The sequence below is a fragment of the Corvus kubaryi genome, unplaced genomic scaffold, assembly GCF_017639235.1.
Source record: "Corvus kubaryi isolate FWS band 111438036 unplaced genomic scaffold, C.kubaryi_AGA036_p1.0 37396, whole genome shotgun sequence".
Classification (NCBI taxonomy): domain Eukaryota; kingdom Metazoa; phylum Chordata; class Aves; order Passeriformes; family Corvidae; genus Corvus; species Corvus kubaryi.
The window spans coordinates 22,648,636-22,668,169 of record NW_024581135.1 but is presented as its reverse complement, the minus strand read 5'-3'; the positions used below and the strand labels follow the sequence as shown (position 1 = coordinate 22,668,169).

Here is a 19,534-nt window from a genome sequence, read left to right as displayed (position 1 = left end):
CATTTTAAAAAGTTTCTTTTTCACTTTGCAAAATAAATATTGAGAATCAGTTCCAGTTTCTAAATAATTTAACTGCTGTAAAAAGATAAGTCCTCTTGCTATTTTGCCCTAGTAATTTGTCCCTGAAGTAACACAAAATCCATTAGAAAAGGCACATGAATGCAAATGCCAAGATAGCCACTTTTTCTTGTGATAGCAGTAGGCTTTTAAATTGAGCAGGTGAAGTGGAGACACAATTTCTAGCATTACTGAAGTATTTTTGGTTTTTTGCAATTGCTCTATCCACTTGACCAATGAGTAATTATTTCATTGCGGAGCTCTGTTGAACAGATGGATGTAAACTGTATGAAAGCATTTGTCAAGAGTTGGTTTTCACACAGTTTTGGCAGGGGCTTTCACTGGGACTTTACAGTTCTGATATTCATAGGGTATGAGAGCCTCTCTAAACATGTTTAAAGTTTTTATAAGTGTTGTTATTAGTAATAAAATAAGTGGCCGCCTTTATATTGGTAGCTCCCTCCAGTGTTTTCAGACTATTCAATATAAGCTGCCCTCCTTTCTACTTATTTGAGGAGTAGTTGAAGGATAAAATATTGTTTGTAATATCTTTTTTTTTTTGCTACCCAACTATTATTTTGTATTCACTGATTCTGCACTTAACTATTTGTTGCTGGGACTGACAAGTCAGAGACAGAATCTTATATTTGTTTGTATGGCAGAAAAAATCCCCATTCTTTTCCTTGGAGGAAAGATATGATTCACATTTCATTAAGTTAATAAAAATTTAGAACTTTAAGTGGAGTATGCCCTAAATTATACCAGCTTTCCTAAAAGCAAGATCGAGGTTTTTATTTCATTTATGTGTTCTCTACTATAGAATTTTATGTTTCTAGTTTATTTTCTCTTTCTAGATTCCAATACCACTCCCCCTCCCCAATTTTACTGTTACAAGATACAATTCTACTACATTCTTATGAAATGTCACTGTGTTTATAATATGATTTTTGTTTTTCACAGAAAAGTCCATTGTGTTAGCAAGTTGTGGGTGGCAGTTCATTTTTCTGCTCTTGGTACTATTTCTGCCTTTGAGCTTGGAGGGGTTTTTGCCAAACCACAAGCAATGAGTTCTTATTCCTCTAGACTAAGTTGTGAAATATGGACAAAAAGCCTAAACTTTTTCTAAATGGTCATAAATCTTAGGTTAACTTGGAGTAGGAGAATAGCATCTTGCCACCCACTTGGTAATTTTTACAAGTGGCAAAACAGTTGTTTTCCTGACTTTCCCCTGTTTTGGAGGGCTAACATATATATCAAAATAGATCTCTTTAGAGTAACTCAGTGTCTAACCTTGTCTAAAATACTGTTATTTGCCCATCATGCAGAAAGCTTTTATGATTCAGAACTGAAGATGGGGACACATCCAAAAATGTGGCCTCTGTTCTGTGTCACTTTTAGCCACTCTTAAGATGTTTCACTTATGTGCTCCTGACACGTATGTTCAAGTGTGATTGGTTGCAGTTAGTAATGCAAAGCAGCCTTTCTGTTTATTTTCCTGGATTTAAAAAAAGAAGTTTGGGTAAAGCTCCATAATTCATGTTCTGAAAGCCTTTAAATGGGAAGCATATACTCTTGTGGAAATAGTTTTCGGAAGGAATCTAATGATATAATTTGATTTGATATTGTTTTTTAGGGAACTGTGCACAGTGTGTATTTTGAACATGAATTCTCTGTTGAAAGAATACAGATTTGTATTTTTATCCTAAGACCATTGGATAAAAATACAGTTTAAATAGAGGAACCTTACGTTACTCTTTTCTTAGATGTTTATTCATCTAATAACAATTTTAAGTTACTTCTTTTGTGACAGGTGGTGAAATTTACAAAATCCTTTGAGTTGTTATCTCCAAAATGCAGTGCTGATACTGACAACAGGTTAGTGCTCATGTCTTCTGTGGTTATAAATAACTTCATTTTCCACATAGTTTTAAAGTTTGCTTGGTCAAGATTTTATTTTCTTATGGAGCTTTGTGTAGGTTTGACTGAAGAGTGTGAGCCTACGTTTTTTACGCAGACAAGTCTCCTGCTTGCTTCTATTGAAGACTTGCTAGAATAAATGTACATGCCTATGTTTTCTTATATATGTATGTTGGTGTGTGTATATATGCACTAATATTGTATCAGTGTCTCAGGTAAGAAGCCAGGAAAAAACTGACTTTTTGTATTTGCTCATTGATAACATGCAGGTAAAAATTACAAAATTATTTTAGATTGTTATCTCTTACAAAATGCCACTGTACAGTTGTGTTGAGGGGTTTCCAGAAAAATTTTATTTCTGCTCTTGTCAAATTGGAAAGCCTAGAAACCTCAGAGCACATGTATTTCCTAGAAACTGTGTTCCTGTGACTAAATCTTGTTTAAATGTTCAGTCAAAACAGAAGTATATGTTTTGCTTGGTAGGATCTGTATTTAAACATTTATAAAGGGCAAATTTAAAGTAGTAAAAGCTTTTTGTTTATGTGGGGTTATTATATCAATCCCTACCAGGTTACACCACTGGTAGCAGTTCACATAAAATGTCCTGTGTACCAAATGAGGAGATAAAGATTCAGGGCTATCGTGAGAACATTTCTTCCATCTTTCAGGGCTCAGTGTTTATCATACAGGTTTTATGCAAATTAATTCATGCTGATTCCAAAGGAGAATTTTCCATATCAAATGACTGTCATGATGATAAACCTTTTCATGGATTGATTTTGCAGCATTAGAAAAATGGGTAGTGTTAGAAAATTTCTAAGACATGCAAGCTGACAGCAGAGTCCAGGGCCACACAGAAATATGGGTAGAAGCTATCTCTCTTCCATGTCCTGGTATGGGAATGGTGAAGCAAATGGAAAACAAGCAATAAAAAAATAGGAAGATTTGAATATGAATAAATAATCTGTTGATTCATCTGGGATTCACAAGTTACTGCTTTTGACAAAGAGTTTCAGAGTAACAGTTGGTCTTTCCTAGGGGGTGAAAATACATTTCTTTTATTTGGGGACAGGAGTATGAATCAAGGGATGTGGTTGTTATTCCTGTTTTTCTCAAACTTGATCTGTAGCCAGATTAGTCAAAACAATGTAGAGTGGTGTCAAGATAACCAAGCTGGTTTATTTCTTGTTACCATAGTTATATTAGCATGTTGCCACAAAGCAGTTTGTAGTAGCCTGCTCTGCATGTAGTCAAGTCAAGATTATTTTAACTTTAGTCCAAGACATGAATAAACACATGCACCTGCTAGCTAGTCTTTATATGATTCATAAAGGTATGTTTCTGTGTATTTTAATATAAAGATGTATTGCTTTTTCTTTGTTTTTTTTTTCCTGTGGGGAGTGAAGTTGGTTTTACAAAGACCAAGGTTAGACTGGCAGACATGATGGCAAATTTGGATCTAGCACAGGCACAGCTTGAGTTATTGGCACTATTGTGGAAAAAGAAAGGTTATTTAGGATACAGAACAATGCCGCGAGCCCTTGACATTTGAACATTTTTCTAGTGAGTTTTGCCCTTTTCATTCTACATTCTGCAGCTGTAACTGATGTAAAGTCATGAGACTTTTCATGTGGGAAAAAAACGGCAAGACGAGTTTCTTCATCATTACAGCAGTTAAGAAAAATATTATTTCTTTGAAATTTTAGTTGAAATCCAAAGAGATTTTTGGCTGGGAACAGTTCTCCTTATAAGTTTTATCTAAATGAGAAAGAATCTTCTAAGACAATATGACTTTCATGCCTAAGACAATATGACTTTCATGCCATAATATACTTTCTCACACAGTTTTAGAAGTTGGCTTTTCTTTTGCCCTCCTTTTATCTGCCTGATAGCAGCTCACCTGTTTAATCCCTAAATATCATAATAAATACTCATATCTATTTTCTTTGCTGTTGGTTGTAAAGAAATACCTTGCAAGGCCACACTTGCATTTATCTGTTCAGTTTGCAATTTTTCATCACACACCATGATCAAGTTTGTTTATTATTCATACTGGCACACTGATGCTCTTGTTTTTGCCAGTGATTTTGTTCTTGAAGTACAAGTTTGCCAAGTCCCCTAAATTTTCTCTCCCTTTGAAAAAAAATATTACATAAATCTCAGAATCCTTGAGGGCTCAGTTCAGATATGATCTAGAAGAAGACGAGCCTGATGGAATGTGTGGACTGTGTCTTTCCTGCACAGAAGCAGTGGTTTTGGCAGATGAGGTTACACTTTAGCAGGTAGCTGAGATGACAGTTCTCTAACCTGAGTACCAATTGCAGTGGACGGGTCACCTGCCTGGGCCAGAGTATGAGTTGTGTGGGCAAAAATATCTGTGCTCTTCCCACTGGGGCTGGTATAGAGGAAGTGCTGAAATCCCTCAACTGTTCTACCACCACTGTCTCTGGGATGACGCACCTGTCTTCTAGAGTATGGGTGTAGAGTACTTGTTAGGAACGTAACAGAACCTACTCTTAAAACTTCTTCATGAATTTTATCTTGTTTCTTTTACTTGAATTCATTTGCTGCTTAAAATGCTTGACACCCATAATGCAGTCTTGATTTATGTGTCTTATATACACATGGTAATAGCATTCAGATAAGTTATGAACTGGGAACTATGCATTTGAAATTAGATCCTTATCCTTAAAGACTTTTTGATTCTGAAGTATTTGAAATAAATTAAATTATGAATTAAATTTTAAATTATAAATGTGATTTTTTACTTAGCTCAAAACCCATTATATTTAGGTAAAGGTCTCTGTCAAAGTATACACATAACATTTATTACAATCACTCAAAATTCTTATCCCAAATGAAAGTTGATTCCTTTAGATTTCTGTGTATCATTATTATTTTTATTTATAGTCTTTTAAGAATATTAAGTTTTCTTTCAGATGAGTGGCGTAGTTGAATTAGTCTCCAGAAAATCAATGCAGGCAACAAAAATCAATCCTTTCCCTTTGATTGAGTCTTTCAAGGATTCTACTGTGCAGCCTGCTTTCATTCACGAGCATTACTGCAAAGCTTCAAGCTATTGTAGCCTTCTCCATAGCTTCTTAATAACTTTTTTCTAAGTAATGTTTCTCATGTGTTGAAAACTTATCAGCTTTCTTCTCAAAACTAAGACAACAGGCATTTTTTTTTATTCACACATGAGTAGCCAGACTTTGCCAATGTCAAGAACCTGCCTGAAATAAGTCAATGAGAACTTTCCTGCTGATTTGGTGAGGTATGAGGTGAGGACTTTAAGGTCTGTGTAGACACTGAGTTTTCTGGAGAAGCTGTGGCAGAGTGTGGTGAGTTGAGCCCATAATTCTAGTGTCTTATGCTCATTTAGAGAGAGCTCTCTAGCCCCTCAATAATTGTGGAAGAAGCTCAACCAGGTAAAAAGAAAAGGAAACCTTCATGTTTTGTGTGACTACTTGGATCCACCTGCTGTGATATGCTTGCAGTATTGATTTAAGACTTATTTAATGATCTCTTCTTCAGCCATTCAGATCTGGCATTTCAGATGCCAGATGCCAAAATGAAAAAAAAGTCATTTTGACAGGAAAATTGTTGAAAATAAGAATTGAAAATATCCCAGATTATTAGATTAATTTAAAAAATCTTAAAAGTATATATTTTCAGGTAGCTCTACAGAAAATATGATTTAGATCTGGTTACTTTTCATGAGCAGGCCTGTATCATACAGAAACTTACAACATAACCCACTGTTGATTCATAAGTAAAATTTATCAAATATTTGATTTACTTGAGACACCAGTGCTATTTTCAATAGAAAGAGTTATGTAAAAGAGAGAATTTTTGAGGTACTGTTTCAATAATACCAAATTCTTTTTCTACAGTTAATTTTTGCTAACCATTAATAATTGTGAATGGTTCTTCTGTTTCTATTAATGTGCATGTAAGACATGCTGGACTTTCAATTAACGTTGACTGTATTCTTTTCTTCCCTTGCCCTGCATTTTGATAGTTTCAAAGACAGCATGGAAAAATCATCTTATTCTGACTGGCTAATAAATAACAGCATTGCTGAACTCGTCGCTTCCACAGGTCTCCCAGTGAACATCAGTGATGCCTATCAGGATCCTCGCTTTGATGCTGAGGTGAGAGATTTTTACAAATGTAATTATTTATTACTTTTGGGCACTGCGACTAATATCAAAATTTTATTGTTATATCCAAGTGGCTGTGAAACGTGAATATTTATTTTGAATTATCTTTTCTCTCTAGTAAGTTGTCCTTCTGGTCGTCTGATGTTGATATGGCTTTATACAGTAAACACAGATCACTGAATTAGTGTATGACTTTAAGCAGTTACTTTGCCCATGATGCTTTTTGTTTTTCCTATTTATAAGTGATAACTTCCTCTACCAATTGCCTTGATATTTATGCAAAGTGATTTTTATTGCTGAAAATTTGTTGGCGTTCAGTGTTAGCAGCACCAGTGTTGTTAGCTGTTGGGGTGACTGGGGCTGTACACACACGGAGTGTAAACAGAGCTGGTATCCAGAGAGACAAATGTTGTTTGTGATCTAATTTAGCCAACCAACCATTTAATTTGCTCAAATACACACTGGATTGGGTGATTTTTCAAGATACATATTACTCCCAATGTAAGTTGTTTGTGTATCTTAAGGTATTCATTCCAGCCTCAGTTAGAAAGCTGTAGCTGCAGATAAAAATGTAAGTATACTTAACATCTAAATAAATGGTAGAGGCATATAGAAGGACAAAATCTTCACTGAATTCTAATCCAGCATTACTATGGAGGACTTGGCCAGCAGTTGGGCAGCACATTAATCAGAGGACAGCCTTGGTCAGAAAGCTTCCTAAAATATATTCACTACAGTAAGTGTGCTTGGAAGTGTTTCATGCTGAGAGTTTGCTTGGTTCCAGTTTTATTCCATGTGTCATTAAAGGGATTATCTCTCAAACCAGCAGAATTTTTCGAAACAAGAAAAATAAAAGGGGCCCGCTGTAAAAGTATAGAAGAAAACTGCATTGATGCTAATCTGTTCGGAATTGCAAGCAGTACAGATAATGCCTGGGGTGTTTAGATATGCTAACATAAAGCATGCCAGTCCTTGATGTTTGCAATTGTACTTGTATTATATAATGTCCTGAATAATTCAGCTGTCTCTTCTTTGTCTCCCAGTTAGTCCTTTAGAAGTTGGAGGCACTGCCCAATTTAGATAGTGAAAAAGAAAATGGTACAAAGGGCAATAATTATTTTCTTTTGATGGGTTTCTATGCAAATTTAATTCTTAAATTCAGATTTTCTAGTCAGTTGTTTTTTCAGTCAAGAGTAGTAAGAGGAACATAGTATCCCTTATTACCTTTTGATGGGTTTCTATGCAAATTTAATTCTTAAATTCAGATTTTCTAGTCAGTTGTTTTTTCAGTCAAGAGTAGTAAGAGGAACATAGTATCCCTTATTACTTAGATAGAATCAAACATACATTTGTAGTTATGAACAGATATTCTGTTCTCTGCTTCCATTGAAAATCATCTCTTACTTTCTTCTCAGAACACTACTTCTCATTTGGAAATGTTAATGCTCAATTTTCAACTCATTCACCAAGAATTTAATGCGAAAGTATTTTGCAGTTCATTTTAAGACATACGTCTGAATCAGTTATTTCCCCACTCCCCTGGATTTTAGGTGGCACTCCACACTGATTTCAGTGATGAGTTCTGAGTATGTATAAATAGGCAATAATCTAATTAAAACCTCAGTTACATCTTTTGCTAGCTGGGAGATCACAGTGATGCCATCCTGCTTCCCATATATGAATTATTGCTGGTCTTTTAGTTTTCTTCTATTACAGACTGCCTCTAGCAGTGGCAGTTTTAGTAAGAGAACATCTGATCTGTGAGTGGACTCATACCACTCTCTTATTCTAATCTCTTCTGAGAAAATGTTTTCTTTTCATCAGATTTTTCAGCAGTGACACTAAAGAATAAAGCTTATTAGCTGTAGAAAAAGAGAGAATCAGTTGACACTTAAATTGCAAAGTTGTATACTATATTAGATAGAAAACAATAAACGAGGCAGTAAATTATCATCAGAACAAAACTATCTCAAATCTAGGGTTTGGCTCCATCCTTCCATTTCTTACTAAATTGCACTTCTGCACAATTCCCTACTTACTCTCACCTTCCTTCTGAAAATGTGTATTTCCTGTAAGCCTCCTTTTAGAACTGCCTTGGTAAGTCCAATTTCAGTTTGACAATTGGGAAGAGTATTTCTAAGGCAAACTTGTTCAGTGAAAGTTATCTCTACTAATCCGCCAGTGTAAGTAATCCAGAATTTGTCTGGACATTGCCTTAATTGTAATTTGTCTTTAGTGCCAAATCAGAGTCAAATAGTATAAGCTTTATGTGGCAAAGAAGCCAATGTTTGTATTTTCTTTGGCAATTTTCCTTATGCCATAATCCTTATGGCTTTTGGTCACCGTGAATGAAGTTTCAGCAAAATTGTTTCTGAGAGCTGATTCATATGAAATGACATTTATAAATGTAAACTTACTCCTTGACATTTCTATTACTATGACTTATAAGGCTGCAAATAGCACCACTAATGGAAGCTCTCATTTCTACATTTTAGGCTGACCAAATTTCTGGCTTTCACATAAGATCTGTTCTATGTGTTCCTATATGGAACAGCACCCACCAAATAATTGGTAAGACTTTCCTCATGGCTGCATAAATTTTGTGCTAATGTAAATTTAGTTCTGTCTTTTTAATTCTATGTTCCTTTTTCTTCTTTTTCCCAGCTGAATATTGTTAAGAAGTTACGGTACCTAGGATGCATGCTAAGTATCCAAGAAGGGATGTTTTGACTTGGATACTGTATGGACTTTTCAGCTTTCCAGTTGTGTCATTGTTAAGTTTTATGTTGTGTTGAACTTTAATGAGATGAAAACAGAAATTTTAACCATATTAGTGAAAAATGTTTTATATGCATTCAAGTTTTTCTTGGGTCTCCCTCTTTAGTACATGGGCAACTGTTTCTGCAGTCAAGCAAAGTGGTCATTTTCCTCTGATGATAAATTATAGACACAGTGGGGGAAGACTTGCTGGAGGGGCTGTAGCAGCGGTTGGAGTTGCCTGTTGCAGTGGTGGTTGCTGGATTAGGATGTGACAGAGTTCTATGGGATCTTTGATAGGATGCTTTGCAGCTATGCTACCCCAGGAATTGGCCCTGTATTACCTGCTTTTGGCACATAAAGGAGCATTTGGAAATAACAGTGCCAGATTCCTCTGCTAACTTTCCACAGAACTGACGCCAAAGCAATAGCAATTTATACTGTCAGGATAAGAGTTAGATCCCTGTGCCTTGTGGCTGTCAGGGAGAGCTGAGATCAGTAGTGCATTGCTGAAGGCACTGGTGTTATGCAGGATCTTTGAGCTTCTTTAGCAGAGATGATGTGGGAATTGAGTCTTTTAAAAATACATCTTGTTGTTTGTTGTGAAGTGCGCATTATCTTCAAGAAGCAGAAATAATCTGAACTGTTGACAGCTGATTACTCTTACAGTGTTTTTCTAAGGGCTTATTGTAGCTAAATGAAATAGAAATGTTTGTTGCAGTAGCAAGCAGTATTAGTTCAGAAAATGCATTTTTTCATTGGTTCAGTCAATTAATGAGCCAGCCATGAGTGAAAAAGGATTTATATACCCAGATGATGCTGAACCAACTAAGAGTTTAGGAATGAAGGTACTGATTCAGCAAGTTATATTGGTAACTCCAAATTTTTAGGACAACTTATATGATTGCTGTTAGCAAAGTGATCAAGTTCTTTCTCGAATAGATCTTTAACCTTTTGTGAAGAGCATTGTGACTAACTTTTAGATTTGCAGTATTATACTTAGAGAGGAAGGAATAACAGCTGAAAGTACTGGTATCAAAACAATCAAACTATTGCACGTCTGTCTGTTTAGTGATTTTCAGAATAAATATTTGCATTTTCCTTTTCAGTTTGAAATACACACATTTTATCAATGAATAAAGCATTCTGCATTGTGAATTAATGAATGAAGATTATAATTCATATTAACTCTTTCTAAAGGGGTAGCTCAAGTGTTGAACAGGCTTGATGGGAAATCCTTTGACGATGCTGACCAGCGACTATTTGAAGTAAGAGGCATTCAGTTCAGCATTAACATACTTTTTCAGTAGGATTTGGTATTTGTGAGTAATCTGCTTCAGTCCACTTCAGTCCACTCCAGGGAGGGGGCGAGAATATCTTGTCCATATTGGTGGTTTGACATTAATTCTCAGAAATCCTCACTTAGAAGGTGGCATCCTAATTAAAACAAGTTTCTGGCCTCTAATGTCTCATCTGGAGGCCAGTGACTCACCTGCATTCCTAAGATAACCTGTTTAAACATGATTATTCCTAATATTTCCATGCAATTTCTTTTAATGATTAAGCCAGTATTCATCTTAGTGCTTGTATTATGATTGATTCATATTTGACTTTCTTTTTTCTCTTTTAAATTTTAGGCTTTTGTTATTTTTTGTGGCCTGGGTATCAACAACACAATTATGTATGACCAAGTGAAGAAATCCTGGGCAAAACAGTCTGTGGCTCTTGACGTATGTGTACATTTTCATGAAACCTTTTCTTTCTCCTAAGTGTCACATGTAAAAGAGCCCACTATACTAAAAAAACCTACAATTAATTTAAACTTCTCCAACCAGATTCAACAATATAGCACTGCCATCTGTTATGTATCTGGAGATTTTAAACATTATCATATTAAAGATAATCTCAGTGAGAAAAAAGCCTGGAGTTTTGAGGGTAGCTTTATAAATTTACATTATTCCTACTACAGTAATAATTATGAGCGGTTTGAATGAAATTTCAGATCTTTCAAAAAGCATTATGCAAGACTGATTAATCTTAAAACATTGCTCTGATGAAAAGGGTAACATCACTAAGATATTGGTATTGTTTTAAATTTCACGTGTGATAAGAGAAGAAAATGATCTAGTTATCCCTGATGTGTGCACCTTTCACCTGTGTAACTCCTTTGAGTTTATCCAGTACTCACCATTACAATAAGGACCACAAAAATAACATTGGCCTGAACGAGATATGAAATTCTTTCCATTAAAACAAAAATCAAACCCAACTGTATTGCTATAAGGGAGCTTTTTTTTTTTCTTTGCATTAGGGTTGGAGATGTTAATCTGCATAGTGGGGTTCTGTCCTGTGATGCACACAGGCATATTAAGGCTTTCCAAAGTCGGTAAGACAGTTGGTGTTAGAAATTCTAAGCATAAGCAGATTTCTTTTATTATTTGTATATATCTATCCATTTAGGAGGAAAAGTTAAAAGCTTACCTTTTCAGGCCTCCTGCAAGATCCCTTATACTTTACATGTCGTAGCCATGAATAAGTGCAAGTTCCTCATATGTCTGAGATATTTGTGCAATGTGACACCTTAGAATGAATGCTCCTGCTGGCAAGAAAAACAAGCAGTGCTGGATGTCACACACAGATACACATGGATGAAACTTCATATAGAAGTTTATTTGCTACTGAAATAAAAGAAAATTGAGAATTTTTTGTTTAAAATACAGCTTTTTTCTTTGATCTAAAAAAAGACTAATAACCATATATTACATGTAGAGTATAGATTTGAGAAATAGTCACTATTCTTCAATGAAGAGTAATTATTTCTATAAATGGGCAACAGCTCTTGATAATATTTGCATAAAGTGATGGAAAATGCAGGAGTAAAGTACTGATCAGTAGAATGGCATAAGATGAAGGACTGTGGATTCAATTTTCACTAATAGATTACTTCATTGGTATTATATATTTAGTTATAATGGCAATGAAAGGCACTTGAAAATTACATTGATATCAGATGTTAAATAAATCACCTTTTTATATATCATAATAAGATTCTTATCCAGATATACTGATACAGGTTTTCATATAGTATTCTGATAAGATTGACTAATAAATAGAAGAGAAAAACATAAATAAATTATAGGAAAGGTTCAAAGCCAGGCTAAATACTTCTTTTATATTAAGGAAACAACATATCCAAATGATTAAAAGATTAGAATAACAAATACTAAGGAAGACTGTAAAAATCTAGAGGGATATATTGAACACAGATCAAGGAGAAGCTTGATGAGAATTTTGGTACTAAGTGTCATCTGTCATAGCAGAGGGTGTAGTTTGACTAATCTTACCAATTTCTGAGAGAAGTTGCAATATGGTTGGACAGAAAAATAGATACTATTCGAGAAAGGACGTGATGTTATAATTATACAAAGTAAAATGGGGTACAGAATAAATGAGTTTATGTTTGTTATTTATTCTTTTATAGTGCAGGAATGAATTTCTGTAAAAGGTGGCATCTCCAAAACTGATAAGAGTAAATATATCTTGGGACTTACTGCCACAAGGTATTGCAAGTCAAAGCCATATGAGATACAGTTTAGGTATTTGTATGAATAACAGAGACATTCATAGATGAAAATTATTTCAAAATGAGAAGCATGTACGAAAGCTCACAGCGCATCAGCAGGTTGGGTGTTGCAGTGTGGGGAGGAGGACCTGTCCTTGCTGGGAGTGCTCTGGCTCTGGGAGCTCCCTCATGGACCAGCAGCTTGTCCCATACACAGAGATCGCGGTGGGTCCAGAACACAGAATGGCTCTTGCACCTTCTGCAGTGCTTGTTCAATGTTTGTATCATCCCATAAGGATAGAATGTACTACATATAAATGGATGCATACTAGTAGGTAATAAGAGCACGTGTACAGTACTTTGTGCATTTTATTTGATGCTGCCATCTCCAGAATGGTATTGAAGAGAATGTCAGACATAGCACCTAGAGGTGCTGATATTTGGATGCAGTGATGTGCCACTAGTATAGGCATTAAGCTTTTCAGTATAGCGGAAGGCATTATTAAAAGTCTGTAAATCTACTGTTATTTTAACATTAAATTCTTTCTCTTTTGATTGTAGAACTCCAGGAGAATAATGTAGGAATCCTTATAATATTAAATTACTTACTGTCCGTTATTCCCTATAAAATTCCCTGCAATATAAATGCCAAATGTCTGCCTGATAACCTGCAATTAGCTATTATGTGCTGTCAATCAGAACTGAATTATCACATAAATGCTAATTAAATTGGCTGTAAACATAATTGATTAGACTGCAGTACAGCACCCTGATATTTCTACTCGTCAAGTGTATGAAAATGTTTTTTATCTTTTGTTCTGGGGCAGGTGTTGTCTTATCATGCAACATGTTCGAAGGCAGAAGTTGATAAATTCAAGGTAAGATTTAAGTTTCTACTTATTTCTGAAAATATAACAGTAAATTAATATTAGTGTAGATTATCTGAGAGAAGTTTTACATCATAAGCGGAAAATCTTAATTAACAATGATTTATGAAGGACATATTACATGTTAGGCTGTTAAGTAGGGAAGGTGGAAGATGTCTTTCAAAGGGTCAAGAGCTGCAGTGGTGGGTGCACAGCAGCAAAGTCCCATTGTGCCAGCACCAGCTACTGGCACTGCATGTCAGTGTGGGTTTGGTGGCCTCCTCAGCAGGAACCATCACAGGGAAGTCATACCATGTAGGAGATGAGGGAGAGACTAGAGAAAAAGAGAGGAACTTGAGACTTTCCATGCTTATAGCGTGGAAGCTGCCCTGTGCTTACTAAAAAAGCAAAACATTCTCTATCCCGATTGTGCATAGGGTCAGAAGGCTGGATGGAAAGATGAGGAATCTTCTAACTCCTCTAAGAACCCTGGGCAGAATGTGGAAGTGATGTGTTCTGAGTGTAGCATTGCTAGGGACCAATAATTACATGTTTTCACTGAATCCTGCCTTTCCATGGGCTAGAGAGTGGGGGGAACAGTGACCTTGATCTTTAATCACTGCCAGCAATCCAGAGCTGCTTTTGTGATAGACTGTCTTTTCCTGCTTGAGGAGGCACTTGGGAAACTTGGTGATGCTTCCCTTGGCTATGAGGAGGCAATGCTGGTAGAGGGCTCCTCAAAGCTGCTTGGGAGGCTCTCATGGTGGGTATCACTGTTGGTCTCCTGGACACAAAGTGCATCAGAGACTGTAGTGAAGTGTGGGAAGGAGATCTGGACTGTTGTGACCCCACGCTGCTGTCATTCCCTGCTCTGGAACCCTGGCATCTGTCTGGCTGCAAAATAGCTCTTGGGTGGTAATTCTTACTCTTGAAAACATGGCTGGCATAGAGCTGATACTGATGAGTTATCTGGGCTGAGGAAGGGCAGCTCTTGCTAGTTAATTAGTTTGAAGATTATTGCCCAAATGGTGGCTGTGCCTTAAGACTCTGTATCGATACCTGGTGATAAGGGTATAATATTCTACCTTCATTGTAGTTACTGGTACGGTTACCCGAACTTGTGTGTGCTGAAGATGAGATTACTGAAGTCTTGCTTGAAGATCATTCCAACACTACAGGAAATACTTTTGTGTGTGCAAAAAGTTGTATTCAGTGTTTGGCAAAAGGAGCTAAACACTGTGTTGAGAGAGAGGAAAGAAAGGGATAGAGATTCATCAATTTCCTATTTTATTTTTGTATTTCCATTTACCTTAGAATAAGCACCTGTAATACAGTTTCTATGACTCTCAGGATTCCACCAGTATCTTTGTATGTACAAGAGGGCCATTCTTGATTGCTGTCAGCCACTGCAAGACAACTCTCTTTCACAGTCTGTGCAGTTGAAATAACAGCCTGCTATGTTACCCTTTGGACTCAGATGCTTGTGTGATGAGAAGCTATTCTACTTGTTTTCCCAGGTGACTTCATTAATAGATAGACCAGTCTCCAAGAAATGTCTTTTTATGATCTGTTTACCTTGAAGGCATGCAACTATCCATTTAATGGTTAATAATAAGGTAAAAGGAAATGAAAAGCATTTATTCATTAGTAACGCCAAAAGATACATTTCCAATGAAGAACATAGATGAGAAAAAAAGGAATATAACCAAGCTATGCTTAAAGTAATTTAAGCTATTTTTTCAGAAAATTTTTCCCTTGCCTATATCCAGTTTTCTCATTTTCAGTTCCTGACAAAATGAGTCTCAAGTAGTCTTTGTTAATGCCTTTACACCACTGGATGTAAACAAAACAGAAGAACAAAATCCCAGAGACAACCAGCATGTCCTGTGGGCCTGTGACACAGAGCTCATCCCCAGAGAGGGCCATCCATCTGTGGGATGAAATTACTCCCATCTCCCTGCTTGCAGCCGGTTTCCCTGCTGAGGTCTCCCACGGCATCCTACCCTGAAATCACTGTTCTTTTCTCTGTTCATTATATTGTTATATTTTGTGTAAGCCCTTTGTTATATTAGGGTCATCTTCTAGACTTGACTGGCTAATAAACCATCCCTCCCTCTGGGGGTGTTTGAGGCTAGAACTGTCCCCTCTCTCTGTGGTGATTTATTGGCAGATGTCAGAGCACACGTCTGTTACGATTTACCTGATGTCCTGGTTCAGTCAGAGCAGACACACACACGATAGGAACATCTAAATGAGAGTAATGCCAGGAGCTCACTATTGGCTCCTGACTGACACAGCACCTAGCAGTAATTAATGATTTGGAGTGACAATGCATTTGAGTTGGCAACTTCTCAACATATTACCTCAAATATATTGTAACCGGACCCCAGAAGCTTGGAAATAATTACATACTCTTGTAGTACAAGTTTTTTCTTTCCCTCTTTATAATCTTATTTTTTATAGTCTTCATAAACTGTTTCTCCATTAAGTTTTATTTGGTTAGGATCTCAAGAATATTCTGATAAAAAGTGAAAAATTGTAAGTCTACTTGAAGTTTATTTTTCCTCTGGTTTTTACCAGTGAATTATCTTATTGCATTATAGAAAGCCTAGGCAGACTAGTAAAAGTTGATTTTTTTTTACTTGAAATTTCATCAATAATTTCTTACTGTTAGTGGATGAATTCACAAACATACAAATTAACAAATATACCTGCTATCTTTTAAAGAATTAAGCATAATCACTGTGACCAGGTTCTGTAAGATAAATGACATTTATTTCTGTTTCTTATAATCCCATCTAAGAATTAATGAAGAAAACCCCACCTTAATAAGAAACCCTTAAGGAATTAAATACCTTTTTCCAGATGTTTATCTGGGAAAAAGTGCAAAGCACTATTGCTGGTGGAGCTGGAAAAATACAGAGGGAAGTTCACAGTACGGAACAATGAAACGTGAGTATGTGAAAATTGACCATGTCATACAATTAGCTACTAAATATTTTTAGATTTTTTGGGTTTTAATTTTTAGGTTTAGATTATGATGGCTTCCAAAAAAAAATTATATTTATTATACTGTTAAATTCACACAACTGCATAATATTTTTTAGGTTTTCTGATATGTGCCACATTACTATGCTAAGTAGATTTCTGATACCATTCCTCCAGATACAGGAAGAAAAACTAAACTTTGCTTTTCATGGGCATTTGCAAGTAAAACAAAAAACCCCATCACCTTGAGTGCAAATTTTTCTGACAATGTCTGGAGTCTTCAGCCTGATTTATCACAATGCTTCTCCTCCCTTGCATCTACATAATTATGTTAAATTCAAACTTAATTTTGGCAGGATAAGCTAAAGTAATGCACCGTTGAATCATCCCCATATCAATATTAATTTTATTTTCAAAAAGTTAGAAACAGCTATTATTTTAGAAACTGTGGCAACTCAGTTCTCCCTTGTATTTTAGACTTGAAAGACTATTCTGTCATTTCTGTTGTGTACTAGTGCTAGTACTTAGCTATAAGCATTTGTGTCACTGGAATAGATAAGGCACTTGAAGTCTGATTAATCTAAGATTGAAGCTATCCTATAGGATAGTCCTGTAGTGCCAGGTTTCTTCTTACTGAAATTCCAGTTCTGTGAGCCTAAATATAGTTATGTGTTAGACAGATATAGATACATGAGTAAATAATGCAGAATTGTGTCCAGGACTGGATATTTATAGCAAGAGTTACTGATTTATGCGACAGTAATGATTAAGTCCTGTGTCTTAGCAAGCAGCTCAACAAACACACATCACCTTTAAATTTAACCAATGTAGTTTCCAAAGAGAATATGTAACCACTGTCCTATTATGGGCAGTGTACAAGAAGCTATTTTTAAGAAGCAAGCCTAATTGCGCAGCTGTCAATGGTATAAGCCAGATCAATATTTAATGACTATGATGCATTATTTATAGCCCTGTGAGAGATTCCCTTTTTTAGGTCAAACAGCACACAGGAGAGATGCACAATGGAAAATAATGTATCACCTGATTTACAGAATCTTCAATTCAAAATGTAGCATGAATAACAATTTCTGCCTTTCTCAATTTTGCAGCCTGAAGTGTGGCTATTTAAGATCTACCTTCACATAGGGAGGCTTTTGTGTCTTTCTTAAAAACACTAATTTAACTACAGAATGATGGAAAGAGTTGAACTAAACAATAAATAACTTTTAAGACTGCTACTGTATATGACAATGTAAAGAGTTGAATCCATGAAAGAGGATGGATCTATGTGAATTTGATACTTGGAGTGAGTTACGCATGATTTACCATTTGTTATTCACGCCTTATGCACCCTTAAATGTGTAACAATGGGCAGCACAACGAAAAAAAATGAAATTTTTGTACTGATTTTATCTTCAATCTCTGAAGCAATAGGGAAGGCATTCCTTGGCTATGTTATTGTCATCTTTCAATTTAGAACTAATTTAATTACTTTTATAAGCTTGTAATTAAATAATTTTTAGTAGTTTATAGTAATTAATTCATAGTCTTCCTCAGTAATTAAATTTCAGAAAGGTAATGTGGCCTTTGTCTTGTACCATTTATGAAATATTGCCATAGAATATGGGGGGTTTATGCACTGCTGCTGTTCTGTTGCACTGCTGTGTCAATCTGTTTGGTAACCTGTGTTTACCAAACCCACAAGCCCGTAGTCACACTGCAGCGTCAGCACTGCAACCCGTGGGCCTGGCCATGTGTGTGGGGAAACACGGAGCTCTTCACATGCTGCAGGATTTTCCAGATTGGCCTCCAAGGCTGCTCACACACGCTTCCCTTTGGCTGGCACTGAGCTTTTCCCTAGTGCTATTCCAGCTGCTCAGGTTCTGCTGAAAATAGCAACAATAGGAAAAAAACTAAAGAAAACTTCAGGGTAACCAGGGCGTTGAAATTGAATTGTGCTCCCTTTTTCCCTTTTGAGAAAGGTACAGGATCACAAGATGTAAAACACAGTTTATTTCTCTACTTTTCCACATCCACTGCCCACATAAGACAAGACCTAAAGCACCGTGTTAAGAGTTTCGTAATTCATGAAACCAAGGTCTTTATTTATTACGTTATTTTGTACACTTTGACATGTGCCCATGTCTTCAGTTGTCGTGGAAATAAGAAGTCAAGAACACATTGCATACACTGAAAATAATGATAAAATACTGAGTGTTTATACTAGTTTCTGAAATGTGAGGCTGTCATCTGACTTCCAGCAAGTGCTCTGTAGTTCAATTTTTTTCCAGTTTCAGTGAACAGGGAATGGCATGGAGAAGTGGAGTAGGGAAAGATTGTTCATGGTATTTTCTCATAAAATGTCTGGATTTAGGGACATCAGATGAAATTAGGGTGGAGATTTTAATCTGATTAAAAATGTCTCTTCAGCAAACTAGTAGTTAAACTATATGACCTATCACTGTAGATGTTAATGAGTTAAAATGATGAATTAGCAGAAGGAAAAGGCAGAGACTGATGTTCTCTGGGTCAGGGAATCTCCAAGGCACAGCTCACCAAAGCAGAAAGGAGTGCACCAGGGGGGTATGTTTTTTCAGTTCAAATAATATTCCCTGAGGGTTTTTGCTTATTTTCTTCCATGAGGTGTTTTATCAGAAATAAAGTCAGATTAATTTTACGTGTCAGAGACATGAGAAGCACCTTTCACACATTACTTCTGGAGCTGTCCTGCTAGACTGGTGCCGTACTACAGTGCCTACCCTAATTCAAGGAATAGTTAATAGAGAAAGCTAGTGGGAATTCTGAATTTGGTTTCAAAAATTTAAACGTTCAGTTTTATTGAAATTTCAGCATAGGTAATCAAGATGAGATTAAACTGCTGCAAAAGGTTGCTGAAAAGATTCCTCTTGTGTTTCTAAAACGGCCACATTTATTATTTCAGGTGAAAACATAGAGCTCCCAGAGTAAAATGTTCCCTTCCCTCTGGGGCAATGGAATATGAATTTTCCAAGATGTTGTGGAGGTAAGGTTTACAAGGAGTATTTTAGCCTGGTGAGGCTCAAGCACTGAGCTGCCATCCTGTGTCCAGCCAGCCCTGCCTGTTGACTCTGGAGGAGTTCAAGGGAGGCTGTAGTGGTTGTGAGGATACTTCCACCCTCTAAATGTCTGCAGTCTAACTGGGCAAGTTCCTTGTCCTTGTGTTGCCAAATTATCTGAGCAGGGCA

The 19,534-nt window shown here is 36.2% G+C and overlaps 1 protein-coding gene and 1 long non-coding RNA gene across 6 annotated transcripts in view; one reads left to right on the top strand and one right to left on the bottom strand.

Annotated features, from left to right (window-relative positions):
- Positions 1–19,534, bottom strand: part of LOC121670756 — a 119,690-nt gene that overhangs the window by 45,544 nt on the left and 54,612 nt on the right. For all 3 annotated transcript variants that reach the window (XR_006018245.1, XR_006018244.1, XR_006018243.1), the window contains exon 2: positions 11,376–11,493. This is a non-coding gene — a long non-coding RNA (uncharacterized LOC121670756). The remainder of the gene's footprint in view (positions 1–11,375; positions 11,494–19,534) is intronic.
- PDE11A (phosphodiesterase 11A) overlaps positions 1–19,534 on the top strand; it is a 117,612-nt gene that overhangs the window by 47,882 nt on the left and 50,196 nt on the right. For all 3 annotated transcript variants that reach the window (XM_042041385.1, XM_042041387.1, XM_042041388.1), the window contains 6 exons: positions 1,868–1,932; positions 5,996–6,128; positions 8,633–8,708; positions 10,095–10,162; positions 10,532–10,624; positions 13,284–13,334. In XM_042041385.1, the coding sequence (XP_041897319.1) occupies positions 1,868–1,932; positions 5,996–6,128; positions 8,633–8,708; positions 10,095–10,162; positions 10,532–10,624; positions 13,284–13,334 (486 nt within the window). The remainder of the gene's footprint in view (positions 1–1,867; positions 1,933–5,995; positions 6,129–8,632; positions 8,709–10,094; positions 10,163–10,531; positions 10,625–13,283; positions 13,335–19,534) is intronic.